Genomic DNA, 21,417 nt, shown 5'->3' on the forward strand with positions numbered 1-21,417 from the left:
ATTCACTGATGACAAGCCAGAACATTTTAGAATATATACACAAAATAATTTCAATTAAAATGGCAGATGGTACATTCCTGATAATTGGATGTGACGGAAGAATGAAGACAACTTAGTTTCGTCTATATTTTAAATTGTAAAATATACTCTCTACCATTTTAATCAAAAAAATCTTAATCTATGACTCTATCTTTTGTATCTAGCCTCCACACTCATCTTTTACAGCTCACATGGCCCTTCTGAAGAAAAGGTTGAGGACTCCTAAGAAGATGGACTAACTTATAAATTATTTTACTAATTCACTGGATGAAACTCAAATGAAACTGTGATTAATGTCTAAACAGTATCTAACTGAAACTAAATTCTATGACATAAAGTTATGAGTTATTTCCTATATTAAGAAAATAAACATAAAAATGATTTCTTAATCAATTTAATTATCATACTAAAATTTGGATTCGTCTTCTAATTATCTGCTGCTAAATGATGATAATTTTATCAATTTACTTATTCATTTAACATTACTTTGTTCTTAAATATTTAATTAATATTATCAAATTACTGTATAAAATTCTACTTTTATAATTTTACTTATTTTTAAAACTAAATAACAAATTGAATCATAATTGGTGTTATTTGTTACACATAAATCACAAAACTTATTAATAAAGATAATAATATAAACAAATAATTTCCTTAAATACAATTAAATATAAAAAACTAAAATATAATTTACAAATCAATTATGCACAATAGCCAGATGGCCAAGATAGATTTTGTAAAACTCTCTCTGCCCTGTGAGCAAGAAGAGGATCATTTTAAAAAGTCCATTATGGGTTTTAGCCTCAGTGGGGCAGCCGGGTGGTGAGGGATATGACCCAACATATCTGGATGAGGTGGTTAAGGTGTCAACCTATTGCTCTGGGAATCTGAGATCAAATGCAGGTGGGAAAAAGTCCAGGAATTTTTCATGGGTGATCCTTCCCAGATATATCACAGGCCACGTTCCTCACCCCCTGGCCATCCTCATTGTGGGCCTGGCAAAACCCATAATGGATATAATTAAAAGACCCTCTTAGTGCCCACAGGTAAAAAAAAAATCAATTATGTACTGAAATTGTTTATTTACAGAAATAAAAAATAATTGAAAAATGTTCATAAATTTAAATGTTTACCTTTTGCAACCATTGTATGGCTTGACTATTCACTTTCTGATGACTAAGACTATGTACAGAATCTGTCAATGCAATGGCAAATACGCGATTTTGAAACGGTTCACCAAGCATATTGAGCTAAATGAAAATAAATGTAATATTAATAAAATTTTTTTCTCTATTTCTCTTAAATATTTCTCTTAACTAACCAAATTCATTGTTACAACTCCTCCATAACTATGAGCAATTATAGCAATATTTTTAGCAGGAGTCTTCTGAATAATATTTTTCCATACGTATAAAGCATGATTATCAGAATTTTCACTTCCCTGAAAAAAAATTTAAAACTTTAAAAAATGAATAAACAGAATTAGAAATTTAAATTAAATTTTACAAAATTTTTAAAATAATATATTTTTATTTATACAATTTTTAATTAAAAAATACTCTTTATGCACAGTAAAAAATAAAAATCTATATCTATAGTATATCTATACATATTACAATATATTTATATCAAAATTAAATTCATTAAATAATTTTTGTTTTATTTGAATTCAAGATAGATCCTAAAGGTAGATTCCATAAGCTGAAAAACATTAAAATAAATAAATATTGTTATTATATCCAACAAAGAGAGATTTATGAGGTAGCTTTTGAACTTTATAGTTCATTCATCAAAGTTAAATTTATAAAATTAATTTATGTAAGCAATAATGTTTCAGGATATATTTAACTTGAAAAAAATTCTTGCTATCTAAAATTTCTAGTATTGTTTTGAGAAAGCAAAAAACATTTATTTAATTATAAAAATTTTTATTAAATAATGTCATGTTTAATGTGGTGAACATAATGATAAATACTATATTATTGTAAAGCAGAACCATATTTATTGACCAGAACCTTCATTCAATTGCAGAAGTCCATGCCAACATTTTAAAAACTGTTTGAATGAAAGAATCACTCGTGGAACTTTTTTATTCTAGAAATTTTCAGATGACAGTCTCCATTTGATGTTTTTCTAGTGTCTGAACCTAAAAAAGTTTAATTAATAAATTGGTATATCTTAGTTAAGTTTGAGTTGTTTGAACATTTAACTTGTCATTTTGTTAAATTGAATAAAATGTTTCTTATGAGAATTCATCTCATGTTCTTTATTTCAACACAATACATCAGGCTTGGACAACAATACAGCTTGTTAAAATGTGAAAAATAATTGTAATTTCCATCGGAATTTCATATATAATCATTCTGATTGGAAACATATCAGTTCGAACAGTCTATTTTATTGGATGAAGAAAGCTAAAGACTAGACTAGTAGACGATAACATCATTAGACTGACTGAATATGTCACTGATTGTAATTTTTCATTTAATTACTTTTATGAATAATTTGGTAATTTGTAATTTTACAATAAAGAAAATTTTACATAAAAATTATATTTTGTTCACAGAAAAATATGCTTAGTAAAGTCAAAAATAAAACAAGATTTTGATGCCGCCTAGTAATAGTTGTCATTGCAAGCACACATTTGAACATTAAGAAAATGTTCAAATGCATGTGTCCTTTCTTAGACATGTTGGTACTTGTTAAACACTGTAGATGTCTATATTTGGGTGGATTACAACACAAATGTCAAAGTATTGGAGTATGTAAACATACTCCATCATAATTCTGAAATGACACTTCACAAATAAGAGAATCAACCATTAAACTCATAAAAAAATGGCCAACAGTAATTTACAGATTAAAAATATAAAAATTAAAATAAAATAAAAATTCAAAATATTTATCTGTTTAATCCATTGTTACACAACACCAGTGAAAAACCAAGAAACACTCAATCTTCACTTACAGAGATGAACTTTTATTTGAATAAAAGGTCATCTCTATAAGTCTCTTGAGGCTACACCTCTGTAAAAAATACAGACTGGTTTTAAAAAAATCTGGTGGTGATATCACAATTCATACCAAACTTTGTAAAAACTTTTTAAGGAAATTAAATATTTTGTAATGTATATAGTAATGAAACTATTTTGTGCTTATAGATGTATGAATAGCATAAATGCTTTAAAGAAGACTGTAAATCAACATCCAGCTGGGTCAGCTTCAGCAAGAAACAAAGAAATGATTTCTTGAGTTTAAGAAGGAATTAAAGGAGATAACTGACAAATCAAATAAGTGATCTGGTCAACATTTTGGGAATTTACATAGTGATGTAACTTATATGCCATTTTTGACAGTGACTTGAAAATGCATTCTTTGAGAAAGTTAACAGCTGAGCAATATACGCAATATACGAAAGTTAACAGCTGAGCAAAAATACGCACTGACGAGTGCGTATTTTACATATTGATTTCAATAGACAACTGATTGATTCATTTAGTAAGGAATCAGATAGCCCAAACAGAGTGATTAATGGTGATAAAACCTGACATTTCTTGTATGACCTACAGAGCAAATAAATTTCACTGACATAGAAACCAGCACCTTCACTGAGGCAAAAAAAATTTCATCTAGGCAGAACTAAGGAGGAGGTAGTGCTTGTGGCTTTTTTTTGTTGCATTATGACTTACTTCTTACTCAACTATTTGTCATATACATCATTACCTATTGATTAATCTGATTTTAATAAAACACATTGGATTCAAGAATGTCGTAAAGCATTTTTGTCAGATGTCAACAAATTGAACTTTCATTCAATTGAAGTATACTAATGTGCAATATTAGCTACTGAATTAGACATTGAAGTTATTGCTAAGCAAATTACACCTTTGATAAGTGTGGTTATTATTGTGCAACATTTTTCTGCATAATGATGCATTATGACTTTGTTCCTGATGGTAGGACCCATTAAAAAAGGCCTATATTCACATTTTGATCATGACCATGATGCAGTAAGACAAAAAAGCCTCATACCTGGCAAGCAAAAAACTGGGTTTTTCATAAAGACAATGCCTCAGCACATCATACTTTCCTAATTGGTAAATATTTGGGGAAATGCCAGATACCTGTATTTTCACAGCCTCCTTACTCACCCAGTCTTACTTCCACAAACTTTCACATTGTCACATTGTCACCAAAATGGAAGTTCTACTCAAGATTTCAAATCAGCAAAAGTAGTGAAAAGTGCTGCAATGATTGCACTCAAGAAGGTAATGCAGAATGGACTACAAAACTGTTTTAATAAGTGATACAAACACTGGCCGAAGTATTTAGCTGAAAAAAGTGTTTATTTTAAAATGTGGTGTTTTATTTTGTTAATAGTACAAGAATTTATAGAAGTTATATTATATTTGATTTTTATTTTTTACTGTGCAATATATTTTAATTTCGCATAAACTGAAATATTTCAATTAGGTAAACTAATGTATTCTTTCACTTATTTATTTAATTCAAAACAGAAATAATGTTGAATTCTATCGATTCATTTTATTCAATGTTTTTATCTGTAAACATTCACCCAAGATTCAATATTGATAACTTTTATATTATTCCAAATTAAATAATAATAATCCTGTTTTCTCAATATTTGTTAAAATCCTAAAGAAAATTTTAAGGAAAATGTTTTATCTTAAAATAAATCTAAAAAATTATATTACTGATTATAATTCAAATAAAATATTATTTTTATATAAAAAAAGAACTAAAACTTACTCTGATATAGACTTTTTGATTGTTTATTTCCTTGTAATTATCATTTGTATTCAAAACAACCACACTGAAACCTAAACCTTGTGCCCTTTTAATAAATGGCAATTGTGTTCCACTATCCAAACAATCATTGATAATTAATCTGATAAAATAAATTTTAAATCAGTTAATAAGATAATATAAATCACTAATCTTTTCATTTGAAAAAATAAGATAAAATCATTTTACTGACCTGCGTGCCCACTGTCCTGCTCTCACAACTCCACTGCCATGTATTAATATTAATAATTTATCTTGATTTTTCATTACGTCATTGCTTATGAATACAAAAGTCTGAGGTTCATCAGAGGAAGCATCAAACTAGCACAAAAAACAAAATAGCATATCAATATATCAAAAACTTTTAATTTTTATGCCAAAATTTTACTTTTTCTCAATATATGCATTATATAAATTTGATTTGCCAAGCATTTGATTAATATTCAGTATATATAGGGTTGAACCAAAAGTTCATTTGGTTTTTAGAAAGAAATAAAATACACTATTTTGGAATAAATAAAAACCTTTAATCCACAATGTATTCACCCTTCTGTTCGATAGCCTTAAGTCATCTGATGGGTAATTTCATAATTCCATCTGTGTAGAATTGGGTGGGTTTCTGATTGAAGAAATTATCAATGTGTTTTTTGATACCTTCTAAATATTGAAATTCAATACCATTTAAATCATTCTACAACGAATGAAAAAGATGATAGTCTGAGGAAGCAATATCCGAAGAATATGCAAGGTGCCTCAAAACATTCCAGTTAAAGTCTAGAAGTTTTTGCCACAAATTCAATGATATGTACAGCCTTGTATTATCATGATGGAATACCACTCCCCATCGATTTGCAAGTTCCAAATGTTTTTGATGCACTGTAGTCTTCATTTCAACCAGATGGAGACAATATTTATTGGCATTAATTGTTTGGTTGTTGGGTAAAAGCTCATAATAAAAAACCCCTTTCCAATCCCACCAAATCATTACTTTTCTGGGATGCAAACCAGGTTTAGATTGTGATACTGGCAAATCACCTGGCTTACTCCAAGATCTCGTGTTGGATATTGTTGTAAACAAATGACAAACGTTTACTGAAACTGAAATCAAAACGTACAACACCTTTAACATATCCAGTACAAAGTTTTTAATAGCTTAAAAAAAGTTTTTTTAAGCTATTAAAAACTTCGTACTGGATATGTTAAAGGTGTTGTATGTTTTGATTGTTGTAAACAATCCATTTTTCATCACCTATTACTGTATTAATCACTTTAAAAATGAATCATCATCATTATGTTTTAAAAGTGAATCACAAATTGAAATACGTTGAATAAGGTTTTGTTCACTTTAACTGATGGGAAACCCAAACATCATAACAGGAAGTGTATCCTAGGCTAGCCAAATGTCTGACAACAAATGTTTAAGATATTTTTAAGGTGTCAGCAGCTATTTCTCATATTGTTCTAGACTGATCATTTTGGATTAAAGTCACTATAGATTCAAATTTTATAGTTGAGGGGCATCCTGACCGAGGTGCTTCTTCAAGAGAAAATGTAAATCATTTCTTGTATGTTTGATCAGTGACTGCATCCTCCCCATATATAGTACATATCTTCTTTTGAGTTTTTGTTGCATTTTTCCCTTTTCAGAAATAATAGAGCATGAGATATTGAGAATGCACCTTCTTATCTTCCATTTTAATGTTGTTTTTTCTTAAAAGATAACAGAATTTTAAAAAATAACTGTAACTAGACTTACATTGTGGCTGCATGCCATTATTGCATAGTTATAATTCATTTTATTTTAGAATATTATATTTCCCTTCCCTCTTTTCTATTGCTATTATCTTTCCCTCTGAAATTTTCCTTCAACTCGTTCTTAATGGTGTATCAGCAGATGGTCCCTTAGGAACAATGGAATGGTATGCGACCCTCATGGCAGATTATAGACCAAGAGGGCATTCTTAAGGTGAAACTGGATGAGAGGAGATGTGTGAAGGAAGCTCTTCAGCTTTTGTGGTGCCATGTGGAGAAGACAGAGATAGAAGAGAAGTGAAATCCTGATAGTGAAAGTACAAGAGTACTATTTCATCCCAGTATATTTGACTTAATAAGAGGTGATAAACAAAGCTAATATTTATCATAATTAAAAAAGGTTTATCCTTTAGATCTATTGCATTGAGAGCACCACTGATAATCTTGGGTACCCATCTTTTTTGTCTTCTACTTTCTCCCTTGCTCTAAATCTACCTATTCTCTTAAATTAATAGTAGTTAGTTATAAGATAGTTGTAAGATATACATATATATTCATATCTGTCCTTTGTAAAATATTAATTAATTAAGATCCAACTGTCACAATATTTCAATTTGTGCCTTTCTATTATTGTTGGTTACTGTATTAACATGTATTTGTATCAGGGATAGAGATTGTAAAGTTGACATCCTACATAGAAGATCCTGTATTCGACTACGCAAATTAAAATTCTTTTTTTTTTTTTTACTAAACTTAGTTTTTGTCTAAAAATTCACACATATCTTAACAACATATTAAATATGCAAACATCCGTAATGCTCACCTAAACAAGTTAAAACTTGATAAGAGGTGATACAAATGAGCAATTATGTAAATACTCAAACAAACTTTTGTTTCAACCATATATTTTAAAGAATGTCAAATAACTTTTTAAGGTTTTCAATGGATTTAAGGTATTGTATGCCTACAATTGCATTCATTATAATTGAAAAATGCCATATCAAATGAATTTTGGTATCTTAAAATTTGAAAAAGTTTATTCATTTTCTAAAAATCTAATATTTGATAGCTGTTGATATTTTCTTTTTCTCTGAATTGCATCATCATAGCAGTCAGCTCATAATATGTCACATCTTATCATATTCATAATTTTACCTCTTAATATAATAGAAAATATAGCAAAAATAGGACTTTATATTCTTCAATATAATGTGTATTTATAAAGTATGTGTATACATATACATATATATTTTAATATCTTTAAGTAATTTAAGCTTAGTAACGTTTCCATAAGAATAATATAAAATTTTTACATGTTTTACATTTCTCAGTTTTATTTTCTGTTATATAAATTACAATATTTCAAAAGTCTATTTTACAATTAAAAAAAATCAATATTGAATTAGTTTATTGAAATTTTAAATAAACCAATTCAATTTTGCAGCAACATAATCATCAAAATCTGATTTACACAGCAAATTAAAATAAGCTGTCGAGTTTACTTTATATTGTCTTAATGCTGTTAAAAATGTCACAATATAAAATTTCATCTTATGCAAATAAAAAATTTAATTCTGTGCTTACCCCCATAAAAAAACTTAACTATTGCAATATTTTGATATTTTACCTTTACAAATTTGTTTAAAAAGTTAGACCAGAGAAAATTCACGTAATTTGTACAATGTTGATATTGAATAAAAATCTTAATGAAATGTTTTCATAGTTTATGAAAGTTTTCTATTTTGTTAATTTTACACTTTATCACCTCTATTTTTATTACTTTAATATCAATCAATAGCAATTTCACATTATCATCAATAAAATTTTAAATTATTTTAAACAAATATTACTCTTATTCTGAATATAGTATTTAATGTTTACTTATTGTCAGATCATACTGCAATAATTCCATATCATCATTCTTGATAGATTATATTACAGTCCATTTAGATATATACAAAAAATGTATGATGAGTACATCTTTTATTTATTTATTTAAAGCAAGCTTTTGTTTAAACTAATTTGAAATTCTAGCCCTTGTAAATATAAACTGTTATGATTCTTTTCACTTCGAAAATATAATGTAAATGCACAACTGTATTTACATTATATTATGCATTATAATGCTTATATATGCTTAATTTAACAAAAAGCAATAACTACAAGACAAATATAAAGCAGAAGAATAAATGGTACATAAAACTGTTATTACTGACTGAGAAGAGAAATAATATAACCAAGTAACAACTTTTTTCATTTTTAGTTAACTTTATTGGACTAATTACAACACTTATCATTTTCTTCAAATTGTTTTGGAAATGCAGCTTGTCTGATTGTTCAATATTATTTGTATTATGGCTCTAAGATTGCTGTTTAATATCAGACTTATTATAACTGTCTCTATGTACGTCTCCTTGCCATGGTAGAAGTCTGATATTAAATGGCAATCTCAGAGCCAAATACAAATAATAATCACTGTAACAGTGGGATTCTAAAAGAATGTTAATGTTTTAGCTCCTGTTAATGAATCATCTGACTTTTTACACCTGGGAATGACCCACTAGCAGGGTCAAAAATATTAACATTCTTCTAAAATCCCATTGTGATAAGTTAGCTACACTAATTACTGCATCTTTAAGGTGCAGTAATTAGTGCAGCTAATTTATCACAGTGGTTAGTATATCATTTTTGTTAACTTCATTCAATAATATGTAAATTATGGTTAATATTGTAAATTAAAAAACTAATATAAAATTTATATGTATATTTGTAATTAATTAAAATATATTAAGTAAAAAACTACTTACTGGTATATATTTTTTGACCAATCCTGTGTCATTAATCAGTAGTTCATATACATACTCTGTTACCAACTGAAATAAAATATATTTTAAACAAAAGTAAAAGAAACCATTATTTTCAATAAATTTATAATTCATTTTTCTTGTAACAATATATTTTACTAAAATATGATATATATCATTATACTGTATATATATTATTTTCCCTAAAAACTAACTTTAAAGCACAACAATAACACATCTTTTGAAGATAAAATAGGAAAAAAGACCTATTCATTTAACAAATAAATATAAGCATTAACAAAAATTTAATGAACCAAAATTTATGTGAATTTGCTTTAAAATTTTTACCTAATTTATTTTTTACTATCCAATGTCTTGTGCAATATATGAAATATTTGATACAAGAATAAATTAAATTAAAATTTTTGAAAGACTAGCATTATAATTTATATTTAGTCTTTCAAATTGTAAACAATGAATAAGATTTAGATACATTTATAAAGATTAGACATGAAAAAGATGTTACGTTTAAAATTACAAAAAGAAAGAAAAAAAAAAAAAAAAAATTGAAACTAGAATCAAATATTCATATATGGGCAAAATAAATATTATAGAACTTCAATATCTGCACAAATTAACCAAAAAAATTCTATACACTTACAATATTAATATAATTTATATATTTATTTATTAATTATATATAGTCTGTCCTCAACCTATGTCTTTTCATATTTACAATGAATGAAAGTAATGTATTAAAAATTTATTTTCAGTTTCAAACAATTGGTTGCATTTGCTAATGGCAAATGTTAAATGTAATAATGTATTAAGCAAAAAACATACTCTATATTAACAATAACTCATAAATTTTTTCATGTTTAACTATTACTCAAGTCTTACTCATTATCACTCAAAAATGAAATGGAACTAACAGTTTTTTACAGCTCTCTTCATCAGGATTACATTCTAATTTCATATTCTTTATAATGTTCAAGTGAATTTATAATAAATTAAACAAACATAAAAATAAAAGCAAGTCTACATTTAAAAAAGAAGTGTGAAAAAGAATGAGTGAAGACATCATTTTTCAGATAGTCTATGTTCGTTATTTTAAAATCAATTCTACACAAAGATTGCAATACTCCCAGTATGACTTTTAATTCTTTCAACATAGTTGACTAATACACAGTTTTCATAAATCTTTGTTAACAAAATGTCATACTTATTAAGTAAAAATATTAAGCATCATAGTTCAATACACTGTTTAAGTGTATTGTCACCATATCGTATTTTAGTATATATGTAAAGTACAGTAACATTCCATTAACCTGGCATCATCAGAACTGAAGCAGTGCTGAGTTATCAAACATACTGACTTATCAAACAATGGAATTTTTTTCCAGTTTTTTCAAATCATCATTTGCCATTTTTATTGTTTTTCTCTCCCAAAATTCCTGGCAGCCAGCGTTTGTGTTCTCTAGAAAACACTAACCGTTGTGTCACTTCCAGCAGCATCTCACTGGATTGGTGCTGAGATTTTGAATACACTCAATTCCATTGCTTCCCTTTTAGCTCTATCATGGGAAATGCCATGTTAAAAGTTAATTTATTCTTTACGTTAGTCTTTTATATTCATTTTAATACTAAAAACAATAAGAAATTAATATAAACACTATATTTATTTTCTATAAAATATGTTTTTGGTATGTATTTTGGAGTATCTAGAACAAATTAATTGGATTTACATTGATTAGTATGGAAATAATTGCCTCAGTTTTATTCAGTTTCAAATTTCGCCGATTGTTTTCAGACGAATTAGCAACAAAAACCGAGATATCACTGTAATCTTAATCTTCGCTACCATTAGTGTGTGTCCTATGTGGCAGCTTCCAGCGACTGCGGGCGTTAACGCGCTTCCGAGCAGAGCGGACAAACCAGTTCAAGCAAATGTGCGCGTCCAGAGTAGCTGCATTTAGCGTGTAGCAACCACCGGATGACGCTTCTACACACGTTTCCAGGAAGCAGCTACCAAACAAGTTTGATCGCCGCTTCCACTGCTCGCACTTCCAAAGAAGAAAATGGCTGATTTTGTAGATGAATGAAAACAGAATGACAAATAAATTGTGTATATATGTTGTATGTACTGTACTTTAATTAATAATCTTTTACGTAATTTAATAATTTCTGATTTTGTAAATGTAACGTTTTAAAAATAAAACTTTTTTTAACTTATTATTCTGTGAGGATTCTTTATATTTGTTGTGTATCTAGTCAGTGATAACAATTACCTATCAAATTTACCGTTTTAATGTTCGCCATACTTTCCGTAGCAAGCATTCGACGAAGTCATCTCACCGCCATTTTGTAAACAACATGCATCCACTCTGGACAGAAGTTGCTCGCGAGTTGGACGTGCGTACAAAGATTCTTTCCGCTCACAGTCGCTGGACGCTGCCACGTAGGACGTAGCCTTACTTTCTGCCCAAGCAACACCGGGCTCATCTGCTAGTTTGATGATAATTTTACTGAGACTCATAATTAGTGGGATTGTACAGTTTACAGGTTTACCATCACTGATCACCTTGCCCTGGAACTATACTCCATTCTCATCATTATTTTTTATGGTCAACTTATGACAAGTTTTGCCAGATTTAAAATATTGAGAAGAGCCAAATAATGATAAAATTATAAAAGTTCCTGAAGCTAAAAACAATTCAGTAGAGGACATTTACTAAAAATTGTATCATTAAAAATGCAGAGATGCAGAAAATAAGATTGCAAAGAAAGAATAAAGCTTAGGCATTTAAAATGCAAACTTTTTCTAAGCTGGGATTCAGAAAGACAGTTTTTCTGAAATTCGCACATGAAAAAAAGAAAATAAAAATCATTTCAAAGAACCACAAAAGAACCAAATTCTCAAAATTTAACATCAAAAGAGGCAATCTGGCAACCTGCTTATGACTAATTCAAGTCAGGGATTAACCCATATAACTAATAACAAATGACAATTTTTGTTTGTCTATGTCTATATTTAGCAGAATAGGTATGTAAATATATTACAATAAAAAGTGAAGCTGTTAAGAATTTGAGAGAAGCATAATACTTATCTTTATAAACTTTAATCTTAAGTATTCAGTTTAAATTATTGATTGAATCATTTTTTAGAACTTGCAATGTTTATATTTAACTAAACCTGCAATTAATTGGAATAAAAACGTTATGTATTTTCTTTACTTACTTCACCTAATATTTCATAATGTCTTTGATTATAATCATAATCTTCTTCTTTTACTTCAAATTTGAATGGTTCATTTGTCTTACTATGTCGAAGTTGGCCATCTAAATGAAAAAAATTTTATTATTACTCATATATTGAATATTAAGTTATATTATTTTAAGAAACCATAATTAGCTTATATCATTGATAGATTATGATATGAGTTCACACAATTAAAACCTCTAATTTTTTTTATTGAAATAATATCAGGAATTTATAAATAATAATAAGCTGAACTAACATAATTTTCTCATTTGTAATATTATCAAGCAATTATTTGGAAATATAAACTGAAACTGTTTAACATTTCTTCTATATTTAATAAACAGAATTTTTTAAAATTTTAATAAAAAATATACTTAAAATTATTTTAATTAAATTTTCTAAATTATTATATATTTTTAAGTAAACTGCAGGTAAACAGCACGTGTTTGGTGAGAACCTCACAGGTTGCCACCAGGTTTTATAAAAAATAAAGCAGAATTCCTTGAAATGTAACCAAAATTCTTCGATGTACAGTAAGTGCATATGACAGTTCAGACAGAATTTTCACTTTGAATTTCAAATTAGCCGATTTCAAACTAACCACATTCCTTAACATGTAAATCTCTATATCCCCAGCAGGAACAAATAGTAATTACAAACTAATGGAATTTTGTACTATCCAAGTTCAAATTAATGATGATTTCCTGTAATTAATATATGTTTTTGAAGCACATTTGATTTAACTGACTTTGGGCAATAGCAGACATCTCTCTCCCTCAATTAGTCTGTTAAATTGAAAGTTTACTGGATTTTTATTGTGTAAAACTATTCTTATAGAAAGTCCAAGTTAAAAGTAATCATTATAATAAAGTTAAAATATTATAGATACAATTTTTTAATTCATTAGTTGTTACAGATTAAATTTCTTAAAATATATTTTTTTTATGAATATTAAATAATGTAACATATACTAAGCAACAGAAGAGATTTCAAATAATGTAATAAAAATAAAATTTTATATTTTCCTAGAAAAACAATTATTTTTAGTTTTATGAAGAAAGGTATAAAATCAGATAAATTATTCTTTGTAGTTTCTTTTTAGTTGTGTGTGTTGTGTGTCTATATATATTGAATGAATAAATTGTATTATAAACAGAAAATTTCAATGTATAATATACATAAACTAAATTTATAATTATGTATAAAACAGCAATAGTAAATTATTAAAAATATCAACTTTTTAAATTATCAGCTAATGTATTTGTTTAAATAATTATGAATACAATTAGTAACTTGGTTTTTGAAACTTATCACCAGAACAAAAATGCAAAAATGAATTACACTTACATTCATTAAAATAATAACCAAATTCTTTGATTGTTTTAGGAAATTCGTTAATAAAGCAACTCATGTCTTCTTTTTCACAGTATTCTAAGAATTAAAACAAAAAAAAAATGTTAGTTAAACCTCCAAGTATTATTTAAACACAACTCTAGAATTACTCAAATCTTTACAAATAAAAATAATAGAAACTAAATATTTATTTAATTTATATAATGATGTTTAATTAGAATGATTAGTTTGCTATTTAATTATTTAATTTAAACACCTACAGAAATACAAAAAACCTATTACTCACCATTTGATGGAATATTTTCATTGAAAGAACTCATCATTAAATTTTGAAAAATTAACAATGCTGTTATCTGAAAATAAAAAGTTTAAGTTAAATTTTTCTCAAAAACGTAATAAAATAGAATAATTTTATATTAAAATCTATATAAATAAATGTTTATATAAATTTATAAAAATTATTATTGTATTATTTCTCAGAATACAAATGGAGCCAATGTGTTGGATCTTAAATGTGTATCACTTCACTGCTATAGCTAAGCAATGAGAATTCTTCAGCACGTTTTAATTTTTGTTGTTCATCTAAAGTGATATAAGCATAATCTATTGGAAATTTTTGACATTTTTTTGCAAAAAATTTGAGATTTTAAATCAAGCAATCATCTACACACAATCTTGTGCAGCATCAAAGACAGGTTTGTTAAACTAAAAAAAAAAATTTTTTTTTCTGATGTACAAATTTGTGTGTAGGGGATTGAGAGATTATAAAACAAAAACATCACGCAATGTCGTATGATGAGATATTTTAATTTTAGAAGTTTTTTTGAAAATTCTTCAAGTTGTGATGTTTGAATTTTCAAAAACACTTCTAAAAATTCAAATATCAAATCATATGACATAATGTGATTTTTTTCATAAAACAAAAAAATCGCAATGATGGGCTGCAATTTTTAATCATATTAATTTAAAGTATATGCTCTCCACTTCAAATTATCCTGTACATCAGAAGTTCCCAACTTATTTTTATTGTGGAACACTTTTTAGTAAAAAATCTTCTTAGTAAAAAATATTGGAACCCTGGCATTTTTAATGATTATAGATAAAACAGTAAATAGAAACACAAAAAAACAATTTATAATGAATAGTAAACAGATTAATAATGGAAAGTAAAATATTATTACTTAATTCAAACCGACAATGAATGTGAAAAATTGAAATTCAATATTTTAAATAGCACTAGTGCCTGAATTTGTATCCTTGTTGGTAGCCATATTTTTGGTCTCCTTATTACTAGAAAAACATTTGAAGTACTTGCTACATTCTTCTTCAAAACTCTTCTCTCAGTCAACACTTCATGGTATGTTAATTTGGGATATACACAACACTGTAAGCATTATAAGTTTATATGGTTCCCACTATATTTTTATATGGAAAAAATATCACAAAACAAATGCAGTGCAAAACTAATAATCTTTGACTAATATGCCTGCTTATATGCTGTACTATTGCACTCCAAATGTGTACAATGACGAGACATTAATTAATTAACCTCTTCATGAGCGTCTGACACAAGTGTCCCATCACTAGTATAGAAATATGTACAGTACCATCGGACATCTGACTGGCCACTCCCGTCATTATATTAAATAGGTTTGTGGTACAGATATCGACAAATTAAAGCATATTTAACTACTGTATTATTATTTATATGTTAGATACTTTTTAAGGTTATTTTTAAATGATTTTCTAGCTTTAAGTTTTACCATTTTTATGGTTTTCATTACCTTGTCAAACATTATATCATGATTTCAGTTCGTTCTACTATGGATAAACCAGTCCCCACTGTTTATAAAGCTATACATAACTCTAGCATGTGTATAGGATGTCATAAGAAGACTCGATCCAAGACAAGAACAATTGCACTTCATGTCCCAAATCTGCATTGGCACATTCATACATCAGTACACTCAACAGATTTTATTTTGGAACCCTAAGGTTTCATGAAACACAAGTTGGAAACCCCTGCTGTACATTATACTTTTCCGTTAGCAATGGAGTCATGTCAGTCATCTATCTAGCTCCTTTCAATGGAAATTTTTGAATTGAAATAGCGTGACTTCCAGTTTGCATCGGAAGTTCATATATAGTTAATTAGGTCCTCCTGCCTCTAAGCATTCCATATCTGTTCTTGAATTTCATTTATCTAACACTGTTCTCAAGATTAAGGAAAGACAGATGGACAACAGACGAACAACAGTGGGAATTTATAGGTCTACAATTTTTTCAAATTTCAGTCCATTATTGTGACATTATGACAATGCTGGACTGTAGTTTCTAATCATACTTTAAAGAATCTACTTTTGGATTGAATCAAAATATTATTTATTTAAATTTTTAAAATATGAGATCACCTTAGAGAATTGAATATGTTATTGATACCAGTTTATCATAAGGATCAATTCTATACTAAATTTATCATTCTATATAGTAAAGTAAAAATTTTGAATGGAAATTGCATGCCTTCTGGTTCAGACTGGAAGTTTGTAAATAGTTAATCAGATCTTCTGGCCCTAAATTTTCTACATTTGGTCTCAATTTTCATCTACCTAACTCCACTCTCGAGATTAACAAAGGGAAAAAACATCAGTAGGAATGTATAGATCCACAATTTGAAAATTGCAGCCCAATAACAGTTTAACATATAATTTTCTAACTTTCATCGCATTCTCATAACATTTCATCGCATAGAATGTATCTTCTTCATATTAAAAATAGAATCATTTTCCCTTGCATATGTACACTAACAAACATCAACTCCCTTTTTATTCCATGAAAGATTAAAGAATGATGTAAACATTATTCATAGAATAATATTTACCGTATTTTACGGACTATAAGATGCACTTTTTTCTTCGAAAAATTGCCTCCAAAATTCAGGTGCATCTTATACTCAAAATTAATATAAAAATGTCCAGTGTTTGATTTAAAATCAAACAAGTGTGTCAGTGGATAAAACAGTCGTGGTCTAGAGTGAGAGAAGACATTATTGTTAAATCTTTCAAGAAGTGCGGCATAAGTAACACTCTCGATGGCAGTGAAGACCATCTTATATATCAGGTGTGGCCAAACTTTTATCCCTTAGGGGCCACTTTTTCGGTAAAATATAGTCTGCAGGCAATTATGAATATGGGCAAACAATTTTAGGATTTTTCAAATTTTTCATAGATATTTTAATAAATAATTAACAAGGATTTCAACTAAAAAAATATTATGGCAAATAAAGAAAAATAATTATATTTTTTTATTTTATGAAGCACAATAATATTTATTAAATTTAAAAAAATTACAATGTAAAGAAATAAATACACAAAAAAATTTTAGCAAATAAAAAAATGTTAATTATAATTTTTTTATTTTTTGAGATGAAATACTTATTAACTAAAAAAAAAAAAAAATACACTGTGAATAAGCAAATGAATAAAAATGTTTAATTGGACGAAATCTGACATTGCATAAGTGCAGCAAGCTTTTCAAAATTTGGCGATTGCCATTTATATGTGCATGCGTTGTGACTACAATTAATTTAAAAGTTAACATTCATTTGCATTGTTCATCGGGATAAATACAAACAGTATGGGTACGTTGCACAGACAGTCTATTATTGTAAGAATAAATTATCGAATTAAGATTTTTAAACATTAATTTAAGTGAAAGCAAATCGTTCAACTTTAGCTTCGCGGGCTACTTTCAAAACCTTTGCAGTCGACCGGTTGACCACGGTCTACGTGTTGCCACTCCTGTTATATATGAAGAGGACAACGATGACGACGAAGAGGAAGAAGAATAAGAAAGTTCAGATGACGATTTTCAGGGATTTTAAAGGTCAGTTCGGTTTTATAAACTAAGAATTTTTTTTTAGTCTGGCTTTGCAATCTAATAATAAAAATGTTATTTTTTTAAAAAATCGCTTAAAAATTAGGGCGCGTCTTATAGTCCGTAAAATACGGTATATCACTTTAACAGTAATCTTTGTTATATTTTTATAAAATAATAATATAATTAATTTTTAATAAGAATTTGTCACTATCCAGACAAATACAGTTTTCTAAAGCAAATTAAAAAAAAAAAAAAATCAAAACGTTATTCAAATGTAGTAAAATTCTAATGGTTTATAGTTACTATGTTTTCATGTGTATAAGTCATGGGTTATCTGTGTTTACAAGAAAATTTAAAAAAGGGTACAGTTTATATAATGGTATGAGTTTCATAAAGATATTTTTCATTCTAGCAATTTTCTATGGGGAATCATGGGTTATAAATACAAAAACAATATTTTTATATAGTCTTCCTGGGCTTCTGATATTCCAGAATATCAATTTGTAACCTTAAATATTAATACTTTGTTTTACTGATAAAGGAAAAATTGTTCAGGGCAGAGAATATTTGCATTAATGCAACTATAGTTTTGGAGAAAATCCAACTGGTAACTTGAGTTCACCAGAAAACAACAACAAAAAAAATAATAATAATAATAACAATTTATTTCAATAAATTTTTATAATTTAAATCAATTATTAAATCTAGTTTTAAATATTAAAAATTATCTAGAATTTATTTAAATTATTAAACAAAAACTACAAAATTCAGTTAATTCAACAAAATCAATCAAAATTATCTATAAATGTTTACAGTTAGAAAAAATTCCCAAAGAAAAAAAACAAAAACTGCTTTACTAAATAACTAAACATTTTTATCACACTTGATTAAATCACAACGTAAATAAAATGATAATGATTCAAACAGAAAAAACTTAAAAATATTAACTATAAAATAAAATGTATGTGATAATTTTGTGTGGACTTAAGTGGTATATAAGCTTTTATGTATTTCAAAACTTTATAAACAAATATATTAATACATGCTTTTTAAATGCTTATTACGGTTTTATGACTGAAAATAGTTAAAATATTGAAAAAATGTTACACTATTAGCAAAAACAATACTATTGAAATATGTTAAAGTGGTGCCAAAAAGTAAGAGATTGTCTTGTTTTCAAACTTAACACTAGATCAGTGGTTCTCAACATTTCTCATGTTACAGATCCCTAAAACCCCCACACCATGATGGACTGCAGACCCCTAGACTAGTTAAGAAGCATGACACTAGTATAAGTATAAGATTGATTGTTGATTTTGCCAAGTAAATAAGTAAATAATGTTAATGTAGGAAACTCTTATATATTATATATATATATATATATATATATATGTTATGGACAAAGTGATTAATACAGGCATTATGAATAATGACCAACAAAATCGGGCATTGTAATAAGTTTCAATAATTTATCAAATTGACTCGGTCATTATGAATACTGCTATCATCTAGTCAGGCAAAGTGATAATAATATGTTGAGGAGTGATCATCCAAAATATGCTAGCCAATCAGCACTCGTATCTGAGTTGCGTGTGCGTATTGTGTTTAGTACCAAATTTGGCGGCGGTCGCGACTATTTGTGCTCTTGACAAATTCCTCCAGGAGGAGAGCCACTGATTGTTTAACATCACTAGTTATTCATTCACGGTAGTTCTTGAACACAAGTATCAATAACTAGTATGTATCAATATCTAGTGACGTTAAACAATCAGCAGCCTGCCGCGGCTCCCCTCCGGGAGGAATCCGTCGGGAGCAAAAACAGTTGTGACCACCACCATGATGGTGCACATATGTAAAATTTTACCATTTAATTAATATAGTTAATAGTACTTAGTTTTAAAAGATTACATGTTCTTTTTAAAATACTTTGAAATAATTCACAAAAAATAAATATTTCTAAATGAAATGAGTGGAGTTTTTTTTAATCAAATTAATTAATGTCACACAATCTAAAATTCGGTACTAAACGTGATATGCACTCAATGCGATACAATCGGCAACTCAGAGTGCCAATTGGCTGGCGTATGTTGGATGATGACTCTTCAATGTACTATCATCAATTTGCCCGACTAGGTGATAGCAGTATTCATAATGACCGGTCAATTTGATAAATTAATCAATATTTATCACACTGCGCACCCTTTTTGGTCATTATTCATAATGACCAGGCATTATGAATAATGTCCAATTAATCACTTTGTCCATAACGTATATATCAAATTCATATTTATTAATTAAATTAGTGACATAGACAGATGAAAATAACATAGTATATAATTTACACTAAACTAGAAACATTTTAAAATTAATCATATTTTATTCCTATTCTAAAATTTAAACAAATATATAATTTTAGTTTTATTTTCATTGCTTACAGATGGAATCATTTATATAAGAAACTTTACCAGAACATTTCTTTACACAGTATATCAATATTATTATTTACTCATGAGTTAACAATGTATTATACCTTTTCTTATAGAATTATTAAAACTCTATGAAAAAAGTGTAATTTCTTTATATATATCTATTTACCGATGAAGTTTTCTTTTAAAAACATCATTCAAATTTTTTTAAAAATCTGCAAGGAATTTATCAAGGATAACTGCTTAAGTTTTTTAAACTTTACATAAGAAAATGACAATAATTTTATCTAACTATTTAATTATGAAAAAAATTAATATAAAAGCAACATTAACTTGCAACTTTAGATATAATCCTATCAAAGAGGTTTTTTAAGTTAGAGATGCTTAAACATGAGAAAAGAAAGTAAATATATTTGTCCTTCAAATTAAATGACTAATTAATTAAACATCATTGACAATAGAGAAAAATACAAGCACTGTAAATTTAAAAAGAGTTTTACCAATTTAAATATTTTTGCTTTAAATTTTAACTATTAATTCTGAGTTGCTGTAAAATATATTTAAGTATGTATAATTACAACCAATTCAATTGTTTTATTATTTAATTTATTTTTGATTTATATTTTTAAAAAATTACAGAATAGAATATCCATTTAATTTTGAATACACATTACAAATTTACAGTCTAAGACATTTTACTTATTACAGTATTTTATAAAAGAAAAATTCAGAGTAACTTTGTTTCAATTAAAATTCAAACTGTACTGTGCTTGTTATATCAATCTGTCAACTATTTTGTTAATGTCTTGTTAATTTTAAGTTGAAAATATACTTTAAGTCACATAAATATTCAATTATATATTAATAAATTTTATTTTAAGGCAACAATGTTTAACTGATTTTATCTCATATAAGGAATTTATTTAAAGCATTCAGCTAAATAATTAGTTAACTAACTATTACTGATAATAATAATTATACAATATTAAATATATAAAAACAAAAAAAAAAATCATTTTCTGCAGCAGAAACATAAATTCTATTATGATGACAAAATTAAAAAGTCTTAATCAGTTAACATATCTCAGAATTACTT

The 21,417-nt window shown here is 27.1% G+C and overlaps 1 protein-coding gene across 1 annotated transcript in view; it reads right to left on the reverse strand.

Annotated features, from left to right (window-relative positions):
* Positions 1 to 21,417, reverse strand: part of LOC136976424 (cotranscriptional regulator ARB2A homolog) — a 37,321-nt gene that overhangs the window by 8,970 nt on the left and 6,934 nt on the right. Inside the window, exons 2-9 of the mRNA XM_067271689.1 lie at positions 14,306 to 14,372; positions 14,014 to 14,097; positions 12,643 to 12,743; positions 9,408 to 9,473; positions 5,042 to 5,169; positions 4,813 to 4,951; positions 1,364 to 1,483; positions 1,176 to 1,292 (exon numbers count right to left, since the gene is read on the reverse strand). Of these exons, the coding sequence (XP_067127790.1) occupies positions 1,176 to 1,292; positions 1,364 to 1,483; positions 4,813 to 4,951; positions 5,042 to 5,169; positions 9,408 to 9,473; positions 12,643 to 12,743; positions 14,014 to 14,097; positions 14,306 to 14,372 (822 nt within the window). The remainder of the gene's footprint in view (positions 1 to 1,175; positions 1,293 to 1,363; positions 1,484 to 4,812; positions 4,952 to 5,041; positions 5,170 to 9,407; positions 9,474 to 12,642; positions 12,744 to 14,013; positions 14,098 to 14,305; positions 14,373 to 21,417) is intronic.

Source organism: Centruroides vittatus, unplaced genomic scaffold, assembly GCF_030686945.1.
Source record: "Centruroides vittatus isolate TY-2023 unplaced genomic scaffold, ASM3068694v2 contig_400, whole genome shotgun sequence".
Taxonomy (NCBI): Eukaryota; Metazoa; Arthropoda; class Arachnida; order Scorpiones; family Buthidae; genus Centruroides; species Centruroides vittatus.